Source organism: Zosterops lateralis (genome assembly GCF_965231275.1).
Source record: "Zosterops lateralis genome assembly, contig: HAP1_HAP1_SCAFFOLD_56, whole genome shotgun sequence".
In the NCBI taxonomy this organism is placed as follows: domain Eukaryota; kingdom Metazoa; phylum Chordata; class Aves; order Passeriformes; family Zosteropidae; genus Zosterops; species Zosterops lateralis.
The window spans coordinates 300,099-319,092 of NW_028154610.1; the positions used below are offsets into that span (position 1 = coordinate 300,099).

The 18,994-nt window shown below is 41.8% G+C and overlaps 2 protein-coding genes across 3 annotated transcripts; one reads left to right on the forward strand and one right to left on the reverse strand.

Annotated features, from left to right (window-relative positions):
- Positions 1-1,634: 1,634 nt before the first annotated feature.
- On the forward strand, positions 1,635-4,532 carry LOC310923452 (uncharacterized protein). Of its 2 annotated transcripts, none has more exons than XM_083885452.1 (4): positions 1,635-1,708; positions 1,818-1,901; positions 2,916-2,996; positions 4,086-4,532. In XM_083885452.1, exons 1-4 carry the CDS (start codon positions 1,658-1,660, stop codon positions 4,158-4,160), a joined length of 291 nt encoding a protein of 96 aa, XP_083741578.1. In that variant the 5' UTR covers positions 1,635-1,657; the 3' UTR covers positions 4,161-4,532. The 2 variants fall into 2 exon arrangements, with proteins under 2 accessions (XP_083741578.1, XP_083741577.1); XM_083885451.1 differs by lacking the exon at positions 4,086-4,532 and adding an exon at positions 3,800-4,078.
- A 241-nt stretch (positions 4,533-4,773) lies between these two features.
- On the reverse strand, positions 4,774-18,178 carry LOC310923451 (mitochondria-eating protein-like; the record flags this gene model as incomplete). The annotated part of the gene is made up of 12 exons (XM_083885450.1): positions 4,774-4,827; positions 5,566-5,619; positions 7,143-7,208; positions 7,559-7,682; positions 9,590-9,765; positions 10,125-10,286; positions 11,268-11,760; positions 12,431-12,565; positions 14,383-14,501; positions 15,926-15,990; positions 16,103-16,208; positions 18,092-18,178. The coding sequence occupies 12 exons, from the start codon at positions 18,176-18,178 to the stop codon at positions 4,774-4,776; spliced, it is 1,641 nt and encodes a 546-aa protein (XP_083741576.1).
- Positions 18,179-18,994: the final 816 nt, after the last annotated feature.

The following is an 18,994-nucleotide window of genomic DNA, read 5'->3' on the forward strand; positions in this document are numbered from 1 at the left end:
AAAATTGACCAAAAAATGACCCAAAAATGACCCAAAAAATTACCCAAAAATGACCCAAAATTGACGCAAAAATGGTTAAAAAATGACCCAAAATACCCAATATATGACCCAAAACTGACCCCAAAAATGACACAAAAAATGACCCAAATTAACCGAAAAACCCTAAAAATGCCCCAAAAAGCCCCAAAAATGCCCCCCAAAAATTCCCATTAAAAACTGGTATTTTCAAAACCCCAAAAAACCCCCAAAAATCTCCAAAAAATCCCCCAAATTTCACCCAAATCCTCCCCAGTCCCCCCCAGTATAAACCAGTAACCCGCAAACCCCAAACCAGTATAAACCAGTATAAACCAGTATAAACCAGTAACCCGAATTCCCTCCCAGTTCATCCCAGTATAAACCAGTAAGGGAAAAATACACCAAACCAGTATAAAATCAATTCCCGCCCCTCCCCTCAGGCCACGCCGCTCTGAGGGCTGCCCTCACTCAATATGGCGCACTTCCCGCCTTTTATACCTTTACGCTGAATCCGCGCGCTCCTATTGGTTGATTCCGTTCCCGCCTCTCCTCTTTGGCCACGCCCCTCTGAGGGCTGCCCTCACTCGACATGGCTCTTTCCGCCTTTAATATTTTTACGCGCAAACCGCGCTCTCCTATTGCTGGATTTAATCCCCGCCTTGCCCTTTTGACCACGCCTTTGTAAGGGCTGCCCTCACTCACCATGGCGCTTCCCGCTTTTTATACTTTTACGCCCAAACCGCGCTCTCCTATTGGTTGATTCCGTTCCCGCCTCTCCCCTATGGCCACGCCCCTCTGAGGGCTGCCCTCACTATGGCGCTTTTCCCGCCTTTTACGCTGAAACCGCGCTCTCCTATTGGTTGATTCTATTCCCGCCTCTGCCCTTTGGCCGCGCCCTTGTGAGGGCTGCCCTCACTCAATATGTCGCATCCCGCCTTTTATGCAAATGCGCATGCGCACGCTGAAAGCGCGCGCTCCTATTGGTTGGTTGGTTGGTTCCGTTCCCGCCTCTCCCCTTTGGCCACGCCCCTCTGAGGGCTGCCCTCACTCAATATGTCGCACCCCGCCGTTTATGCTAATGCGCACGCGCACGCCGAAGCCGCGCGCTCCTATTGGTTGATTCAATTTCCGCCTCTCCCCTTTGGCCACGCCCCTCTGAGGGCTGCCCTCACTCGACATGGCTCTTCCCGCCTTTAATATTTTTACGCTCAAACCGCGGGCTCCTATTGCTGGATTTAATCCCCGCTTTTCCCTTTTGACCACGCCTTTGTAAGGGCTGCCCTCACTCAATATGTCGCATCCCGTCTTTTATACTTTTACGCCCAAACCGCGCTCCTATTGGTTGATTCCATTCCCGCCTCTCCCCTTTGGCCGCGCCCCTCTGAGGGCTGCCCTCACTCGATATGTCGCATCCAGTTTTTTATGCTAATGCGCACGCGCACGCTGAAACCGCGCTCTCCTATTGGTTGATTTCGTTCCCGCCTCTCCCCTTTGGCCGCGCCCCTCTGAGGGCTGCCCTCACTCACCATGGCGCTTTTCCCGCCTTTTATGCTAACGCGCATGCGCCGCCTCACGCCGACCAATCAGAAGCCGCGCTTTTGGCGGCCCCGCCCTCCTCCCCCTCTCCCCTCAGGCCGCCATGATGGCGGCGGCGACCCCGCGGCTGCTGCTCCGCGCCCTCAGGGCTCAGGTCGGCTCCCAAATCGCGTTATTTTAAATAAATTTTCACTTTTTAAAGCGGGTTCTGAGGTAAAGATGAAAGCTTTTGAGGTTTTAAAGGGGATTTTTTCTTCCCGCAGAGGTTTCGGGTGCCCGTGTGGAGCTGCGGAGCCTCCCCCGGGCTGGGCCTGGCCCTGAGGGGAGTGGCGAGCGCGGGAGCGCAGGTAAAGGGGAATAAAGAATTCAATTAGAAAGAAATTGGGGATTTTTGGGAAATATTGGAGAAATTGGGGCGTTTTGAGGGGGAAATCTGGGATTTGGAGGGAGAAAATCTGCGATTTTCGGGGAAAAATGGGAAAAATTGGAGGTTTTGGGGGGGAAAACGTGGGCTTTTGAGGGGAAAAAATCAGATTTTTAGGGGGAATTTGGGATTTGGGGGGAAAAATTGGGGATTTGAGGGAAAAATTTGGATTGTGGGGGAAAAATTGGGGATTTTGGGGAAAGAAATTGGGATTTTTTGGAAAAAATAGCGAATTTTAGGGGGGAAATTTGGGCATTTGGGGGGAAATTTGGGGATTTTGGGGGAACAAATTGGAATTTTTGGGGAAAAATTAGGATTTTGGAGGAAGTTTGGGAAAATTGGGGGGTTTTGTGAGGAAATCTGACATTTTTGGGGAAAAAATCGTATTTTGGGGGTGAAAATCTGGGATTTTGGGGAAAAATTTGGGATTTGGGGGAAAAAAATTGGGATTTTGGGGAAAAAATTTGGGGATTTTGGGGAAAAATTGGGGATTTTGGGGGGAAAATTGGGGATTTTGGGGGGAAAATTGGGGATTTTGGGGGGAAAATTTGATGTTTTGGGAGGATTTAAGTGAAAATTTGGGTCTTGAGGGGGAAAATTGGGATTTTTAGGGAAAATTTTGGAAAATTGGGGATTTTTGGGGGGAAATTTGGGATAAAATGGTAAAAACTGGAGGTTTTGGGGGAGAAAATGTGGGATTTTAACGGGGAAAATTCGGGTTTTTGGGGGAAATTTGGGATTTGGGGAGAAAAATTGGGGATTTGGGAGAAAAAATTGAGATTTTGGGGACAAATTTTGGGTCAAATTTTGATGATTTTGGTGAAATTGAGGAATTTGAGGGTCAAACTTTGGGGTTTTTCACTCGAAATTTGGGATTTTTGAAGTCAAAATGTTAATTTTTTTTATTTTTCACCCCATTTTTTTTTGTTTTTTTCAGGTCCCTCCTCCTCCCCCAACCCCAAAACCCGAAAATTTGGGGGAAAATTCCCCAAATTTGGGGCAGCCCCAAATTCAGGAGGTGAGTTTGAAGATTTTTGGGGTAAATTTGGGGGATTTTGGGTAAATTTGGGGTTTTTGGGGTTAAATTTGGGGATTTTGGGGTAAATTTGGGGGATTTTGGGTAAAAAAATGGATTTTTTAGAGTCAAAATTTGAATTATTTTGTTAAATTTGGACGTTTTTGGGGTGAAATTTTGGTGGTTTTTTTCTGTGAAATTTTGGGGGTTTTTTAATCAAATTTTGAGGGTTTTTTGGGGTCAAATTTTGAGGTTATTTGGGGTTAAATTTTGAGGTTTTTTAGGATCAAATTTTGGGTTTTTTCTGTCAAATTTTGGGGCTTTTCTGTATCAATTTTTTTGGTTTTTTTGTAGCAAATTTTGGGGGTTTTGTATCAAATTTTGGCATTTTTTGGGTTAAATTTTGGGGGTTTTTGGGTTCAAATTTGGGGGTTTTTTGGGGTTAAATTTTGGGGTTTTTCTGTCAAATTTTGGGGCTTTTTGGGGTGAAATTTGGCATTTTTTTGTGTCAAATTTTGGGGGTTTTTTGGGTCAAATTTTTGCGGTTTTTTTGGTCAAATTTTGGGAGGTTTTGGGGGTCAATTTTTGGGTGTTTTTTTTCTGTTGAATTTTGATGTTTTCTGTCAAATTTTGGGGAATTTGGGGTTAAATTGGGATTTGGAAGAAATTTAATGTTTGGAGGTCGAATTTTGGTTATTTTGGGTCAAATTTAGTCGATTTTACCTCAATTTTTGCTGTTTTTTACCTAAAAATTCCATTTTTTTAATTTACACTCAGAATTTTTTTCCTTTTTTCCTCTTTTCCAGCCCCCTGCCCCTGTCCCAGGGCCAGAAATTTCGGAATTTTCGGGGCTGGTGGAGCCCCGGCTGGAGGAGCTGGGCCTGGGGGTCAAATTTTGGGGGTTTTTTTGGTCAAATTTTGGGGGTTTTTTGGTCAAATTTTGGGGTTTTTTTTTGATGTCAAAGTTGGGAATTTTGGGGTGAAAATTTGGGGGTTTTTTGGGTGAAAAATTGGGGGGTTTTGGGTCAAATTTTGGGGTGAAGCTGATTTTCTGCCTGGAGTGGCTGGAATTCTTTGGTGCTGTTCCTTCAGGTGTTCTCCACTGACCTGCACACCCTCTCCAGGCTGTGGCCGTCTCTTTCTGGCTTGGAGAGCCAACTGGTATGAGTGGGATGGCACGTCATACCACATCTTATCACTGTTAAATCTCTTCAGGTGTCTCAAATTTTTACACTTAAAGTGCAATAAATGCCCACACTAACTAGACAGGATTTTTTCAACTGTATTTACAACAGTTACTGATCTATCAATATGGTATGAAAGCCTATTAAGTGTGACACCAAAGAGGCCTCAATCAAATCTTTTAATCCTACAAATACTCACTGGCACACTTTCAAAATACTTCTAATCTCAAACTACAATTTTTTATTACAATAATTTCTAAGTAAGAATGTATTTAAACAGGGACTATTACTGCCTTGCTAAAGGATACGTGTGCATTCATCCATAAATGTCAATAAAGCCCAGAGGATTGCTGTAGTATTGGCAGTTTATGACTGTTCTGTGCAACTTCTACACTGTAGTTAGAAAATTCAGTGGATCACAAGGATATATTTAAAAGGCTGCTGTGTGAGACTGGCACATCCTATGATTATAGCTATTTTCTAAAATCGTAAATAAGCACCAGTTAATTACATTGCTTTCAAGTAACAGCTAACCTCAACATTCTGCAACATTCACCATTAAGGTTCTATTAAGCATCCTATCAAGATAAATTGCATCATTTGGAATCTGTGGAAGGCAAACGTTCTAGATGCAGTAATTCTATCTCCACCTGCAAGATTACATCATGGGTTCCTGAGAGCTTTGCAAATTTTGCCAAATGATCCTGTACTGCATGAACTTTTTTCTTTTCTTTGTATCAAAATAGTTTAGTTTCTAAAATTATAAATAAGCCTTCTATAATTCTAAAAAACACACTGAACACAAACTCTGTTTGACAATTGTCATGCACATTATTGAGAGATTTGAGGTTTTTCTGAAAAGAAAAGGCAGCAGCAAAGTTGTTGAATCCAGAGGCACTGCACCGTAGGAAGATGTTAGCGGCCTATGGAAGAAAAAGACACATTTCAGTGCAACTATATTTTCTAAAGCTCTAAATTGGGTTGGCTTCAAGATAGGCACATATTCGTACTGCCTGAAATCCCTCACTTCACTGTCACCACTTAGCCATCTCCTTGGAATTTGAAAGGCAGGAAGCCAGCAGCTGTGCAGCAGCAAACTGTCTCTTGTGTAGGGAAGGAAGCAAGTTTTACTACTACAGCACTGGCCACAGTGAAGACAACCACCAGAGAGAAACCATGACAGTGGTCCAAGTAGAGTGAAAAAACAAATCCTTCTCCAGGTCAGAAATCTTAGCCTTTTTCTACATATAAAAAAGGGCTACCCAATTTAAAACTAAGACTTGGGCAAGTATTTTAGAATCAAGGACGTTCAACATGTTATTTTGTTCCTTTGTTCAATCATTCAAGGGCTTAATGTGAATATCATGAGTCCCTAGGAACCAAGTTACCAACTTACACAAAGGTTTGAACCGCACTGTTGAATGACTACGGCTTCGAGTCATCTGCAAGATGAAGAGAAAAGGAAAATCAGGTGTGCTAAAGAACTGTACCCAAGAAAGCCATCTGGGGACCCATCAACATTCAGAAAATCTGCATGTATCTATCAGTGCAGCTCTACTGTTACAAAGTTCAACAACTTTCTAGGGTTTTTTTCACAGCCTGCACACACACAAAAAATTGGGCCCTACCCAAAGCCTCTCACATTTCCAATATTCCCATTTTAAGTTGAGGGCACCTATCTCCATTTAATAAGATGGGAAAAGAACTAGAAAAATATACACATTTTTTACAGAAATAATTAAAAATGTTGTGTAACCATACCATATGCAGAACTTGCTACAGTTTCATATAGCTTAGTTGTACCACCTTCCCTTCCTGCTCACCCTTGTTGGGAAAGATGAATCAGGGAAACCTTATAAATATGATTGCTTAGCAAAAGATTCTGAAAATATGAAACCTGTAATCGAAATGGCGTACTTTGAGTTGTAGGATACCAAGTCTTAGTTACTAGATAACCTAAAGACAATAGCCTGGCCAGCTGAAGAAGAATCCCTTTGGATTAAACAATGCCTTTCTGCTGGCTAAGGATCCAAAGGTCAATGTAGCAAAACAAAAAAGTCTAAAGAGTAGTTTTTAGAGTTTAAACTATAACACATGGTAATGTAGTAGTTCTTATAGGCTGTATGTAGATTCTATAGGGTTGTGTGTCTTGTATTGGTTGGTCACTGTAAATTAGAATATTCATCACAAAAGAAGATATAATGTATTGTAACCTGGACCTCGCTCTCTTGCTCTTCTCCTCTCTTAGCCTTCCCGCTCTCCTCTTGGCCCACTTCTCCTCCCTGCTCTTCTCTTCTTTCTCCCCCCTGCACCCTGACCCCTGCCACGTTTCTCTAGCTCTCTCCCATCTTCTTGCCAGCTTACCCTCTTGCTTGCTCTGTCGTTCTCTCTCTGGGACTTCCCTTCAGCTGAGACTGGTGGCTGAAGGGAAGGCCCTTTCTACCCACGACCCTTGCAATAAAACTGCATATTCTAGAATATCTCAGGTTTGCAGAATACCTTGTCCCTGTAAGTCACGGATGCTTCTACAACCCTACACTTATTTTCCACTCCTTTGATGCATTTAGAAAATTAGGAGTAAATTTAGGTTACTAATTCTAGGAGGTAGGACCTATGTGTTGTATATGTACTCCAAAATGACTGAAATACTTCTAGATGATCCAATTATTTATTCAGAAGGGCACTAAAACAAGGGGAGTAGGCAGAAACCATTCCAAGATACACAGTTGATACTTTTGAGAATTTAACTATGATCTGCTTCTCATACAGTATCTCTACTGATCATTATACCAGGCAATAACTATCTGTAAGTTCAGCTTCACCTCATTCAAGACCATCGAGCAAAGGCATTTATTCCCAGTGTTGAAATGAATATGTGGCATACCAGCATTTTTAACAGGTTGCCTATATTCCTCGTAAAAATACTTGATGCTGTTAACACTACAAACATTCAGCTGAGGCTTACTTGACCAGGCACAAGACGACGGCCACAGAGGCAGCTTCTGCTTCTACGATTGCTTCTGCGATAACACTACAAGAGAAGAGTTTGAAAAACCTCTTCTGAGAGAGAAGGCTTAATAAAGACAGACTCTGCAAGCAGACTTGCCATGCTGGAGACAAAGTTTGAGGAAAGAGAGGAAACACAGTAAGCTTTCTCCTTAGAACAGGCTCTGACAACAACCATACATCTGCATAATTAATACACTAGGGAAAATGGAACTATTCATCCTATGTACAGGATAAGGCACTAAAACCTAATTGATATTTGATATACTACTCCACCCATATAGGGAACAGTTAAAAACTTATATTTTTAAATTTTAAAAACAGTGTTGAAATCCACTGACTTCCCTTAACGTATTCCTTTAACAAAATACATACCTGAACCATTTTTCTAGTGACTACTTCTCCCTTCCCAAGTATAGTATCATTTTCAATCAGAGCAGGCCAGACGTGATAGGCCACAAAGGGAGCTGTGGAATCTGAGTCACAACTACGATAGTACCTGTTGAAACAAACAGTACAACATATGTCTGCATACAAGTGCCAGAAGACAAGTACGTTTCAAATCATCAGTGCTGATAAAAAGCAGCTACGGTGCTAGTGTCTTTTCACATCACAAAAATACGTATTCTTTATGTGATCCTGTAAAAGAAATGGACTTGGAAGACAGACTTAGCAGAACATACTATTTACTTATACTGACAGACATTCTAATAAAGCCATCTCACACTTCAGAAGGCCACTAGACCTTACTTTTTGCATAAGCCTCACACAAACCAGGGCCTCTCTGTCCACTGACAGATTACACCTTCTGAGCAGCAATTTGGCAGACAGAGTCATCCCCTCTTCCTGTAATACCTTGCTAAAACAAGCTCCCTATAAAGGACATTGCAGAAATACTCAACTATAAAGTTACTTCCTAGTATCTTATGAGACATGAGGCAACTTGATTAGCAAGATCCTCATATATTGATAATGAAACGGTGACATTTTAGCTATGAAAAATCAATTCAGAGGTATGTATACTACCTTTCTAAGTCTGGAATATTGGCTAAATAACACATCTGGCTTTATGGATTCAAACTCAGAACAAATATCAAATAGCAATTTTAAAAAAAAGTTAAAAGCCGTGCATCTACACTTTAGTAATGTATTACAATAGCAAGTTATATAAAACAATGTTGTACCCTGAGGCATGAAGCAAGGCATAGGGTACAATGATGTTTACCTGGCCCTTTATAGAATGCTATCACACAATAAACAGAGATATTTTAATTTCTACAAGTTTTGCTCCATCTCTGTGTGCCATATATACATGCTATACATGTAAACATACACATATGCCACATTTATCTAGATAGATAGACAGAAAGATGGGAGTATGTGTCTCCCACAGCAGCACACAAAAACATATTAGATGTGGTTTTTTAAGGCCATACACACCAAATAGGTGGAGAAGGCATCCCAAGACTATACCACAGTGTTGGTGCTTTTTAATCAGGCCAATAGCTTTGAGTGTCAAAAGCTAACTTTCCCATATTTGAATAGGATCTTTGAGTAGTCCTGTATGACTTTGCACTCTCCTATCAAGAGTCTACTTTCATCTTCTCTCTTTCTCTCCTTGACTTCTCAAGCTCTTCACCACCTGGGTCCCATTCTATTCTAAATTGTATTACTGGAAACCTCCTTAGTGATGTAAGGTTTTTTGCTTTTGAGAGCCATTTTTTATGACTTATCAATCCCATGAATTTTCTAGACAATATGGAAGCACCCTGTTCTCTGCCTGCTAAAAAAGCAGCTTGATCCAACAGAAAAAAAAAAAAAAAAAAAACAAAACAAAAAAAAACAAACCAAACCTATGCCATGGTGTGAATTTTTTTAAAACAAAATTCACATTTTTAAAAGGCAGATTTGGTTTTGCTCAGCTCTTAACCAGAAGAGGTGGGACCATATTAATACTTGTATGTTATACAGCAGCTGCAGCCGGGAGGTTGCGGCAAACATGTTGATCCCAGTAACATCAACTGCCAGATCTCAGTAAATATGACTTTTACAGAACAGGCCAGTAAGGAGGAACAAAGATGCAAACATCTTTAAAAAGGCAGATAGAGACTAAACAGGGAAATCTGATGATCATTATCTTCTTAAATGATAAATTAAATATGCTCTTGAGACTGAAGTTTATCCAGAAAATTGCTCTGCTGTTCACTAAAAAAATTGTTAACACTTGTGTACATGCTGGCATTTATACACTATCCTAAACCTTAAAGATATACCACATTCACTACAGGCCAGGGGTTTTTGCCCAAATTAATGTTTAGAAATCTTAAATTTTTATATTAATTAGGAAACAAGTAGGCTACACAACATTTAATGGTAAGAGTCTGACTGAATATAAAGATTTCTTACATTCTCCTGTTGAAAAGTTCGCTATCAGCACCGGAGGCAACATCAAGAGGAGGACAGAGTGTCTGCATTTTAAAAGCCAAATGGCACAACGCTCGAATGAAACAGCTGATCACACTGAAATCAACATTTTCTGGACCTGGAAGCTTTGGGTTCACGTTCATGCAGCAAATAACTTCCTGAAAATAAAAATACAGGGGTAATTTGCACTCGCTAACAATTTTATTCACAAGCAAGTATAGAAATCACCCCTAAGTATGCCTCTCAGCTTTCTACATTTAAAAATCGCTACAAAAAGCTCATGTTGCCCTAGATTATTCCAGAAAACAATAACTTCAGAAAGAATGTGCTGCTACAAACAAACGAGCTTTTACTAAGTCACACATACACTAGTCCTAGCAATGTTGTTCTGGAAAGTAAACTGCTACAAGACAAAGTCTATACAGTAACTTTTTTCTCCTTCAGTTTACATATTCTGAATTTACTAGCTCCTGAAAGAGATCACCACATCACTTTCCCACCACTGCCCTTGACTTACCTGGACACTGCAACAAACATCATACAGCTCCTCGTGGCAAGCTATATAATTGAGGGCAGAAATTTCAAGTGCTGCAGGTCCCCGGCACTGATCTACAGCCAAAGTCTCTTTTACACGTATTTTGATCTTCCGGAAGGCTTTCTTTGCTGCACGGAAAGATTCCTGCAAATATAAAGAACATCTAGTTAAACACAGGAGGCCTAGATTAATTTTTATCAGTTATCTGCAAAAATTAATTTAACCCACTGTCATCATAATAAGGAGGAATATAATAAACTGCTGTAAAGGAGAAAGTTAACTCATTGGGAATGAATTCTTTGATTGACTGCAATTTATTTGCAGAAGGTACGATTGAAAATCTTCCCACCTAACTTTCTATATTTGCACAGGATTCCATCACACACCCATGATCAATGCAATCACATTCAAAGATATCATGAGTAACAGCATTTTATGTCCCGCAGCCCTACATGTAAGACAGGAACACCTCATTTTTTGGGAAAAGAGGATGAATTGGAGCGTATAAACTGAATGACTGTTGAAAGAAAAAATCTTCAATAAGTTAAATGTGCTTGGGATCACACACATTAAGATATGCTGCCTCTCTAACACGTGTTACATCATTTTTATAGAAAAGAAGATTAAATACAGAAAAAATGAAAACAATTTTCTTCAAACTGAGTTCATGGTAAATGTGGGGTATCTAGGTGGTTTCAAGGGACCCAATTAAATTAAAACAGCACATAGCTACAAGCATAAGGAACGCATGATATGGGAAGATTTTTAGCTTTGTAGTGTTGTAGTATTTAATGCAGCATTCCCAAAAGAATTTTTCTAAGGCAATGTTGATCACTGCAGGCAGCATCTACTTTTCAGACCAAATTGGTCTTCTTTTAGCACCTGTATAATAAATCACTGACCCTGTTCCAATCTCGGAACACGTCAGGTAGGACACTACATTGAGAGTTCAAAGTAGAAGTGTGAGGGGAAGAAAGAAAAATCAAAATAAAAAAAAGGAAGAAAGCTTTTCCTCTCTGGGCTTGACAGAAATGCTAATTTACCCACCATTTAACCCAATGCAGACATAGTGTTTTACAATACACCCTCCAGCCTGTAAAATAAGAAATACTATTTCTTCCTCACCAGAGCTGCAACATATATTATCCTCTGCACCATCTCTATGTCACAGATATATTTCTTCAACAAGATCTCTGCATCCAGGCGATCTTTAGCATAAATTAAGTTAAAGCAAGCTATGAGGCAGGCACGACGAGAAGCATTGGCCCGCCTGCACTGGGCAGGTGAACAGATCTTGACAGGAAGACTGCAGGGGCTGCAGGGTTTGCAAGGATTGCAGGGATCACAGGGATCACAAGGATTGCAGGGATCACAGGGAATGCACGGATTGCAGGGATCACAGGGGTCGCAGGGAATGCAGGGTTTGCAGGGGCTGCAGGGATTGCAGGGATCACAGGGAATGCAGGGTTTGCAGGGATCACAGGGGTCACAGGGAATGCAGGGTTTGCAGGGATTGCAGGGACTGCAGGGTTTGCAGGGATCACAGGGGTCGCAGGGCCTGCAGGGTTTGCAAGACTTGTTCACACAGCACCGCCGAGGAGAGCAGCTCCGTTCAAGCCTACAACACACATGCAAAGAAGTTTCTTGTCAGTTTACCATCCTCAGATGTTTTTCCCTAAGGCAGATTATTTTGTCAATTTAATTTTTATAAGAGTAGGGTGGGATTTTAAACCAACATAATTAAAGAAGCTGCAGCTGGTTAGTCTAATATGAAGACATTCTCATCAATATGTTTTATGGGCTTTATTTAAGAATAAACAAATAATCTTTATTTAAGAATAAATGGTAAAAGTAAAGTAATTCCTAAAGCATGTGTAGCCAAGCAATTTTTTCCTAGGAAACACACTTTTAACGAGTAATATTTTGCAGATTTGCTCCTCTTTCAGTACCACAGAAGAGTACTGTGAAGCAAACAAGTGAAAACTGAAGACTGTACAATTACAGGGCAGAACTCATCGACTAAAAATTCTCTTTTTATTCCATACAGTTGCTCTCTATGTATTTTGTAAAACTGCATTATTTGCTGTTTTGTCTAAAACTTAACATAGTTGCTTTAAAATAAAATATTTGGGCACCAGAAGAAATCATCCAAACAGTTTTTGTTCTCTCATAACAAAGTAAAAAGCTTAGCTTTTGTTTATACTTCAATTTCAAATGAGAAGGAAATGCATGCTACCTAACATGACTGATTTCTATGATTCAGGGACTTCTCTGAGTAAGGCCTCTACCTGCACTGGAGAGCAGACCTTTCGCAATCCAGGAAAGAAATATTATCCTGCAATAGTTGAAGCTGCTGCTCGTAGTCATTCAGTTGCTTTAACTTCTTCGAGGTTTTGCACTCTTGAAAGTGGGAAGCCTTCAGACTTAATCACACAGAACAGTCAGTCACAAGGTATCCTATCAATGTAAACTATCTATCAATTAATCCTTATCATCATACAACAGGAGCAGATTAAAGTGGAAAATTATTGAGCAAGCTCCTTATGCTAGCTGAATAATTTCAGTATGCTTTCCTTATCCTGAAATACAGGAAAAATCAAGAGTTTAAAAACAAATTAAACAAAGCAGACCCTTGATCTTACTTCAAATTGCATAAGTGTATTGTGGCAGGAGGATGGATATAGCACTCCATGCTATAGGAAAAATCACTGGTTAACATTTGGTGTCCTTATACTAGCTCAGATGATCAGGTCTAAAAGACTAATTTCTTTCTCATATTTAAGATGTTAACTAAACCAGCTCAGTTTTCTTTCCTACAGATTAAGAACCTAGGTATTTTCTTCTATCAGGTTCTTGGGCTCCTTTCTTTGCTGCAATGTATTACTCAGCCAAAGGATATCACAGGTATTATTCAAGTAATACCAAAGCTAACAATTCCTCTCCTGCTGTCCCCAAAAGGAGTGTTTCTTAAAGGTTGGCAGACAACCAGTGAAGCAAGTTTATCTTTTGTCCTTTACTCTTACTTCATATTAAAAACTATCCCAACATCTCTGTTTTCCCGTCAAACACTGGTATTACTGTTGCTTTCCTCTTACCAAAAGTGGAAGGAAAAAATTAAAAAATACGTTTTCTATTTATTTTGAAGGTATTCACTCTGTCCTTTCTTCTCTTTACTGAAGGACCCTGGTGAGATTTTTGAGGATCTGAACCAACAAAAGCTCTAACACTTATCAATTGACAAGATTCTTGTTCCACCTTTTTAAGGAGCAGGCTGACTGAGATGACCACAGGTAATAAGGCCAGCAACATCTGCTAAGAGAAAAGACTGCCCAGTTCCATCCTTAGTCAGCTCCTTCAGGGAAGACTTCTAGCAGGAATAGTAGGGCTAAAGAGGACTAAAGAATTCTACTAGAAAGGACAACTGGGAAAGAAAATTAGATTTGGGAAAATGAGTTCTAGAAATAGGCACAGGGAAAATCCAAACTGATATTCTTGGAATCACTTAATAAGGGCGTGAACTTATATCACTTAATGTACTGACCCAAGACTTGTGAATAATCATTGTTCTCATGCTAATAGGATGCATGATAATGTGTCTGCCACTTGGAGCTACCTCTTAAATGGCCCTGGAACTGGTAATAACTGCACGAATTTGTATCTGAAGCAATTTAGTTATTTTTATATTATAGTGCTCCACAAAATATGTTTTATGCAACTAAGCAAAAGCTGTTCGGGTCTAGTCACTTATTTGGAAATCCAACCCTCTGCCTCCATCTTATGACAGTGGCTTTTATCTTCTCGGATATTTACATACCAATTACATTGCATAATTAATTGTGACATGTTGTAGGTCCTTCAATAAATGTTACACTATAGCTACTCAACTGATTTTTTATTTAGGGTTTATTCAGCATGCAACATTTCATAGACTGTAGCTCCACATGGGATTGTCATGGACTATACAAATCCTTTTTATGTAGAATACTGGAATGTTTTTCAACACCTCTGCCAGAAGCAAAACCTACCAAGTCAATTTATGAATGTGGGTGTGACAGTATCATTTGTACCCCTCATTGGATACATACACATGATATAGAGCTTAGATGCATTTTGAAACTCTGGTTTTAGGCCAGGAATGAAACATTTTATAAATCTCCATCAATATTTAGATGTCAAGAGAAAAACATGGCTTGCTGAAAAACAAAAAGCAAACAGAAAGAACTGCAGTTGATTTCCCTACTCTTTTTCCATCTCGCAGAGCTCTACAGGAGTTTCAGCTAGTTTTCCTTCCAGGTCTCGCAGTCGACATTTCAGTTTGCAGGCCAAATCTTTCAGCTGTAGCTCTCCTCCATCTGGATCCTACCAGGAAATGAAGTCACACTGCTTGAATGTTCTACCTTATAGATTCTCTCAGCAAAATACTATAGCATTAAGGGCAGATGTATTTCTAAATATTTCATCAACTACCATTTCTAAAGAAACTGAGAACAAAAACAATTGCATTCTCTCTGAGACATAAGAAATACTTTTCAAGCACAGCAAACAAAGACTCAATTATATAAAGAAATATATTCACTTATTTTATACCTCATGGTAGAAATTATGGAAGGTCTGCATATGCAGATTTACTGCCTGAGTCATCAGAACAAAGCACTTTGCAGATGTATTGCACAGTTGGTTTTTTCCAGTTAGTCAACTTCTGATTGACTACATCACCAACTCAAATAAACTTTTTGAGAATTCATGTACACAAAACAACAGAAAAAGTTATTAGAACACAGGAGACAAGTATTATCATTCCAGAAAGCACACTACTTACTATACATGCAGCTGCCTTTTACAACCCATAGAATGGCCTACTAGAACTGGAATTAAATAAGTAACTGAGCAACAGGGTTTTCTTTAAATTTTGAATGTCACATGCAATGACAAATCTGTAATTGGTGTGCCTGGTGTACTGTCATTTAATTACATTGTTATTTTGTGTTTTGGGGACGTTTTGGCAGAACCCTTCTACTGCATTATACTAGACTCTGACTCTTAAAGGATATCACTTTTTATTCATCCTATTTTAATTGTGAAAGGTTTTGACAGAGCAGGTGTAAAAATGAGAAACCAAAGAACCTGGAGACATCACTCTCAAATCTCAGGATCTTGAAGATCCTCCCCTAGCCTGAATTAGCCAACTCTCTTATTTTTTTCAAAGCAGAAAGCCACAACAGATCTGTCTTTTCTGCCAAACTGTTAGTATTACAACCCCTTCAGTAAACACCAAATACATACGAACTCCAAATATCATGGCAGGAGCACGATGGTATTACAACACACATGAACACTTCTCTTTTTTTAACACTTCAGGAAATAATATAGTGTTAAGATAATCTTAGAGGTTTTTTTCTTTAAAAAAGAAAATAAAAGGAGCTCACAAATTAATGCATAGAGTTTATGCACACCTTCAGTTTACACATGTATTTCCACAGTGTTATTTTTTCTGAAAGAGATATGGCACAAATATCTCATAAACATTTTAAAAATGGCATTTTTATGATGTCTCTGCAAATGTAAATGTAAATGTAAATATCAAATCTTTACCTAGGAGAGGAAAGCAGTATAATAACACAGACTTCTTCTTATACAAAGCAAATTCCTCCACAAGCAACTAAGGATATATTTCATTAAGTAAAATCTGAGAGAGAGGCTAATATTAACAGAAAGTCATTAAAGATCTTCTGCTGGTATCAATTCATGTAGTTCTATTCCCTTAAAATAAGTTTCTTACACACCTGACCTCCTGAAGCAGAACAGCATACTTTTCGCAGGAGACAGCTTTTTACTGCTGGACAGTCTTCTAAAAAACACACACACATTAAGAAATGGTGAGAACACTTACAGAAAGAGCCAGAGTTGGAAAAAATGCCATATGTGAAACATGTTCGTAATTAGACAAGGCACTGATTTACCTTCTTGAGATATTTCATTCAGAATTGATAAGAGCTGCTTTTGAATCGCCGTGTCCAGTTCTAATAATTTACAGCATCGGCTCAGATTTTCACCACTGGAAATCAACTGTAAATGAATGTGCGTTACTACATCTGTGTGGGCTTTCTTACTTAAAGCTACAATCACGACGTTTTCCCCCCTGTAATTACATCTTTCCAACCTTTCCTTACTGAATGCATTAGAATACTCATTTTTTAAGGTTCACATTTTTAATAGGCAAATGAACAATGCATCAGGACTTCTATCACTCAGATAATTCACTACTTGAGAAAACATACTCCTTTTCAATTATAAAGATGCTGCAACCACAAGTATCTCTAAAAGAAGAATCATAGAAATTATGAATCTGGGTTAAAATCTTTCAACAGTTATTAAAATAATAATCTAGCAGATTGTCGGATTAAAAGAAAAAAAACAAAATCTGGTTTTCCATATTAGCTGAAATAACACATACAAGGAAAAGGCTCTTATCTTGCTTTGTCAGCAGTCACATGAAGTCTCCACGCAATTTCACCTGATTTTTAAGAGTTACAAACTGAAACATATACTACTGAAGGAGCAAAACCCAGAACTATGCCTAGGAAACAACAAAACTACATCACGTTCAGCAAATGCAGTTTTGAAAATTTTGCAATTTAAACTACACCTGCCAGAAGAATACACACTTTTTTACTTCCTTCCTTAATCTTTATCTGTAACCTGTGTATCACCTTCCACATAGATCACTCTCTAGGTCTTCAGGTTTTAATGACTCCGTATGGTTTTTACAAGCTTCCAAAAGAGCTGAAAATCCCACCCATGTGCCCATCAGCTTGTGTTTTGATTGCTGCAATATGCTTTCCTCGGGCCTTGGGGAGCACTGTCAACCTGCTCACCTTCACAAGAACACAGCTACAAAAGTGCATTTTTCCAGGTCATTACAGCAACATAACACAGTGTTTCCATCTGCCAGCTCCTCTTTTCCTGCAACAGCAGCCTGAAACTGTTCATCTTCATTTTCCAAGACCTGAAAGACTATTCCCAACCAACTCATGATGGAGGGGTCAGCCCCCACTGCTGCTCAGCCCTCCTAAGGTCTACCTCACCATCCATTTGCAAGATTTTGAAATGCACGGCACTGTTTCTCCTCTGTGGTGGCTTTACCAGCTACTCTCAAACTCCCTAAAATTGTCCTTTGTCATGAATCCTGCAGAGAGTTACACTGGCTATGTAACTGTAACTCCTATCCAACCAGAAAGTAAAAGAAAATAGCTGATTTTCCCTGGAAACGCTGCATCTCTTTCCTCACCAAGCACAGCACACAGCAGGTGGTTACAGGCTCCTGACCTGAGCACAAGCCCCATCTACATCCTGAAGGTACAGAGACCTGGGGATGCAGGAGTGAAAACTCTGTCACGATTTTCCACTGAGCAAAGTCACACCTGACAAGTTTCATGTTCCTCCGCCTCCTCTTTCCCTAATTTCACACCTTCTCTACTTCTTCCACTGTTTCACCTCCTCAGTTTCCTGTCACTCCCTGGATTCCACTACATTCCCTCTGCAGCCGAAACTCTTCCCTCAGTCCCGTTCTGACCCCTCGGGGCCGTGTGGCCTTGCAGCAGCCTCTTTCCCCTCCCAGAAGGGCTGGGGTGCTGGATAGCCCGTTCTCCGCCTCAGCACCTCTTTCCCCCCCGTTCTCCTGCCCGTTTCTGGCCCACGGCCGGTTTCTCCTGAGCACAAGCCCGCCCCGGGTCCTTTTCACCTGCCGCTTTTTTACTCCAACGCTCTCTCCTGTTTAGAGCCAGTGTGCCTCAAACCTCACTTTCAACCTCCGGCCCTTGTTTTCAGGGCAAAGAGGCAAAAAGCCGGGGCTGGCACTCAGAGGTGTGTGAGGGGCGCGGGACGGGGCCCAAACCGGCCACTGCAACGCCCGGCGGCGGCCGCCCCGGCCCGGGAGCGCCGGCACCCACCTCGTACTCCTGATGCCAGTTCTCCAGCTTCTCCTGCAGCTCCCGGGCGCCCCCCGCGCCCACCAAACTCTTTGAGTCTCTGGCCATGGCAGGATGTTAGCTCGCTCTTGGGGGTGTTGCCTTGGCTCGATGTCGCTCCGGGAGCGCTCCTCGGGCGGCGCGGGTGTAACAGCGATGGTACAGCCGGCCCGGTGCCCCTGCCCCGGGGCCGTACAGCCGCGATGGTGATGTACGGCCGGCGGCGGCGGCGGTGCCGCAGTAACGGCGAGGGGCAGCGAGGAGCGGGTACGGCCCGCGGCCGCCAGGTGACGCTGCCGGGTAACGGCAGCGGGCGCGGGGACCCGCCGCGCGGAGCGGCACCAGGGGCCGCCCGCGGGCCCCGCGCGGCGGCGGCGGGGCAAGATGGCGGCGGCCGGCCCCGAGCAGGTCCGTACGCGGCGGGACACGGGCACGGGAGGGCGGCGGCGCCGTCCCCGCCGGGGTCAGGGGGGACCGGGCCCGCGGTGAGCGGGCGGACCCGCTCGGCCGGGGAGGGGAGAGGCGGCCCGAGGCTGCTGTCCGGGCGGGGCGGGGCGGGGCGGCCCGCAGCGGCGCCGTGCTGCCCGAGGCGTGGGTGTGCCACAGACGGCAATGGTGCCTGCCCGGCACTGCACTGAGGCGCAGGGTTCTGGCCGGGGCGGGAGGCGGCGGGTGCCCCGGGGCCCGCAGGTCGTGTGTGCTCTGCAGGGCCACACGGGGCCCGAACATCTCCATAAACTTGTCGGGTCAAGCACCTTTCTCAGTACTATCTCTTAGCTCTTCAGCAGCAGAAGAAAACACGGTGTTGCTACTTCAGCGTAGACGTGCAAGTGCAGTCACTTAAGTGTAGTTTTAGGATTCAAGTGAACAAACTTAATTCCGTCC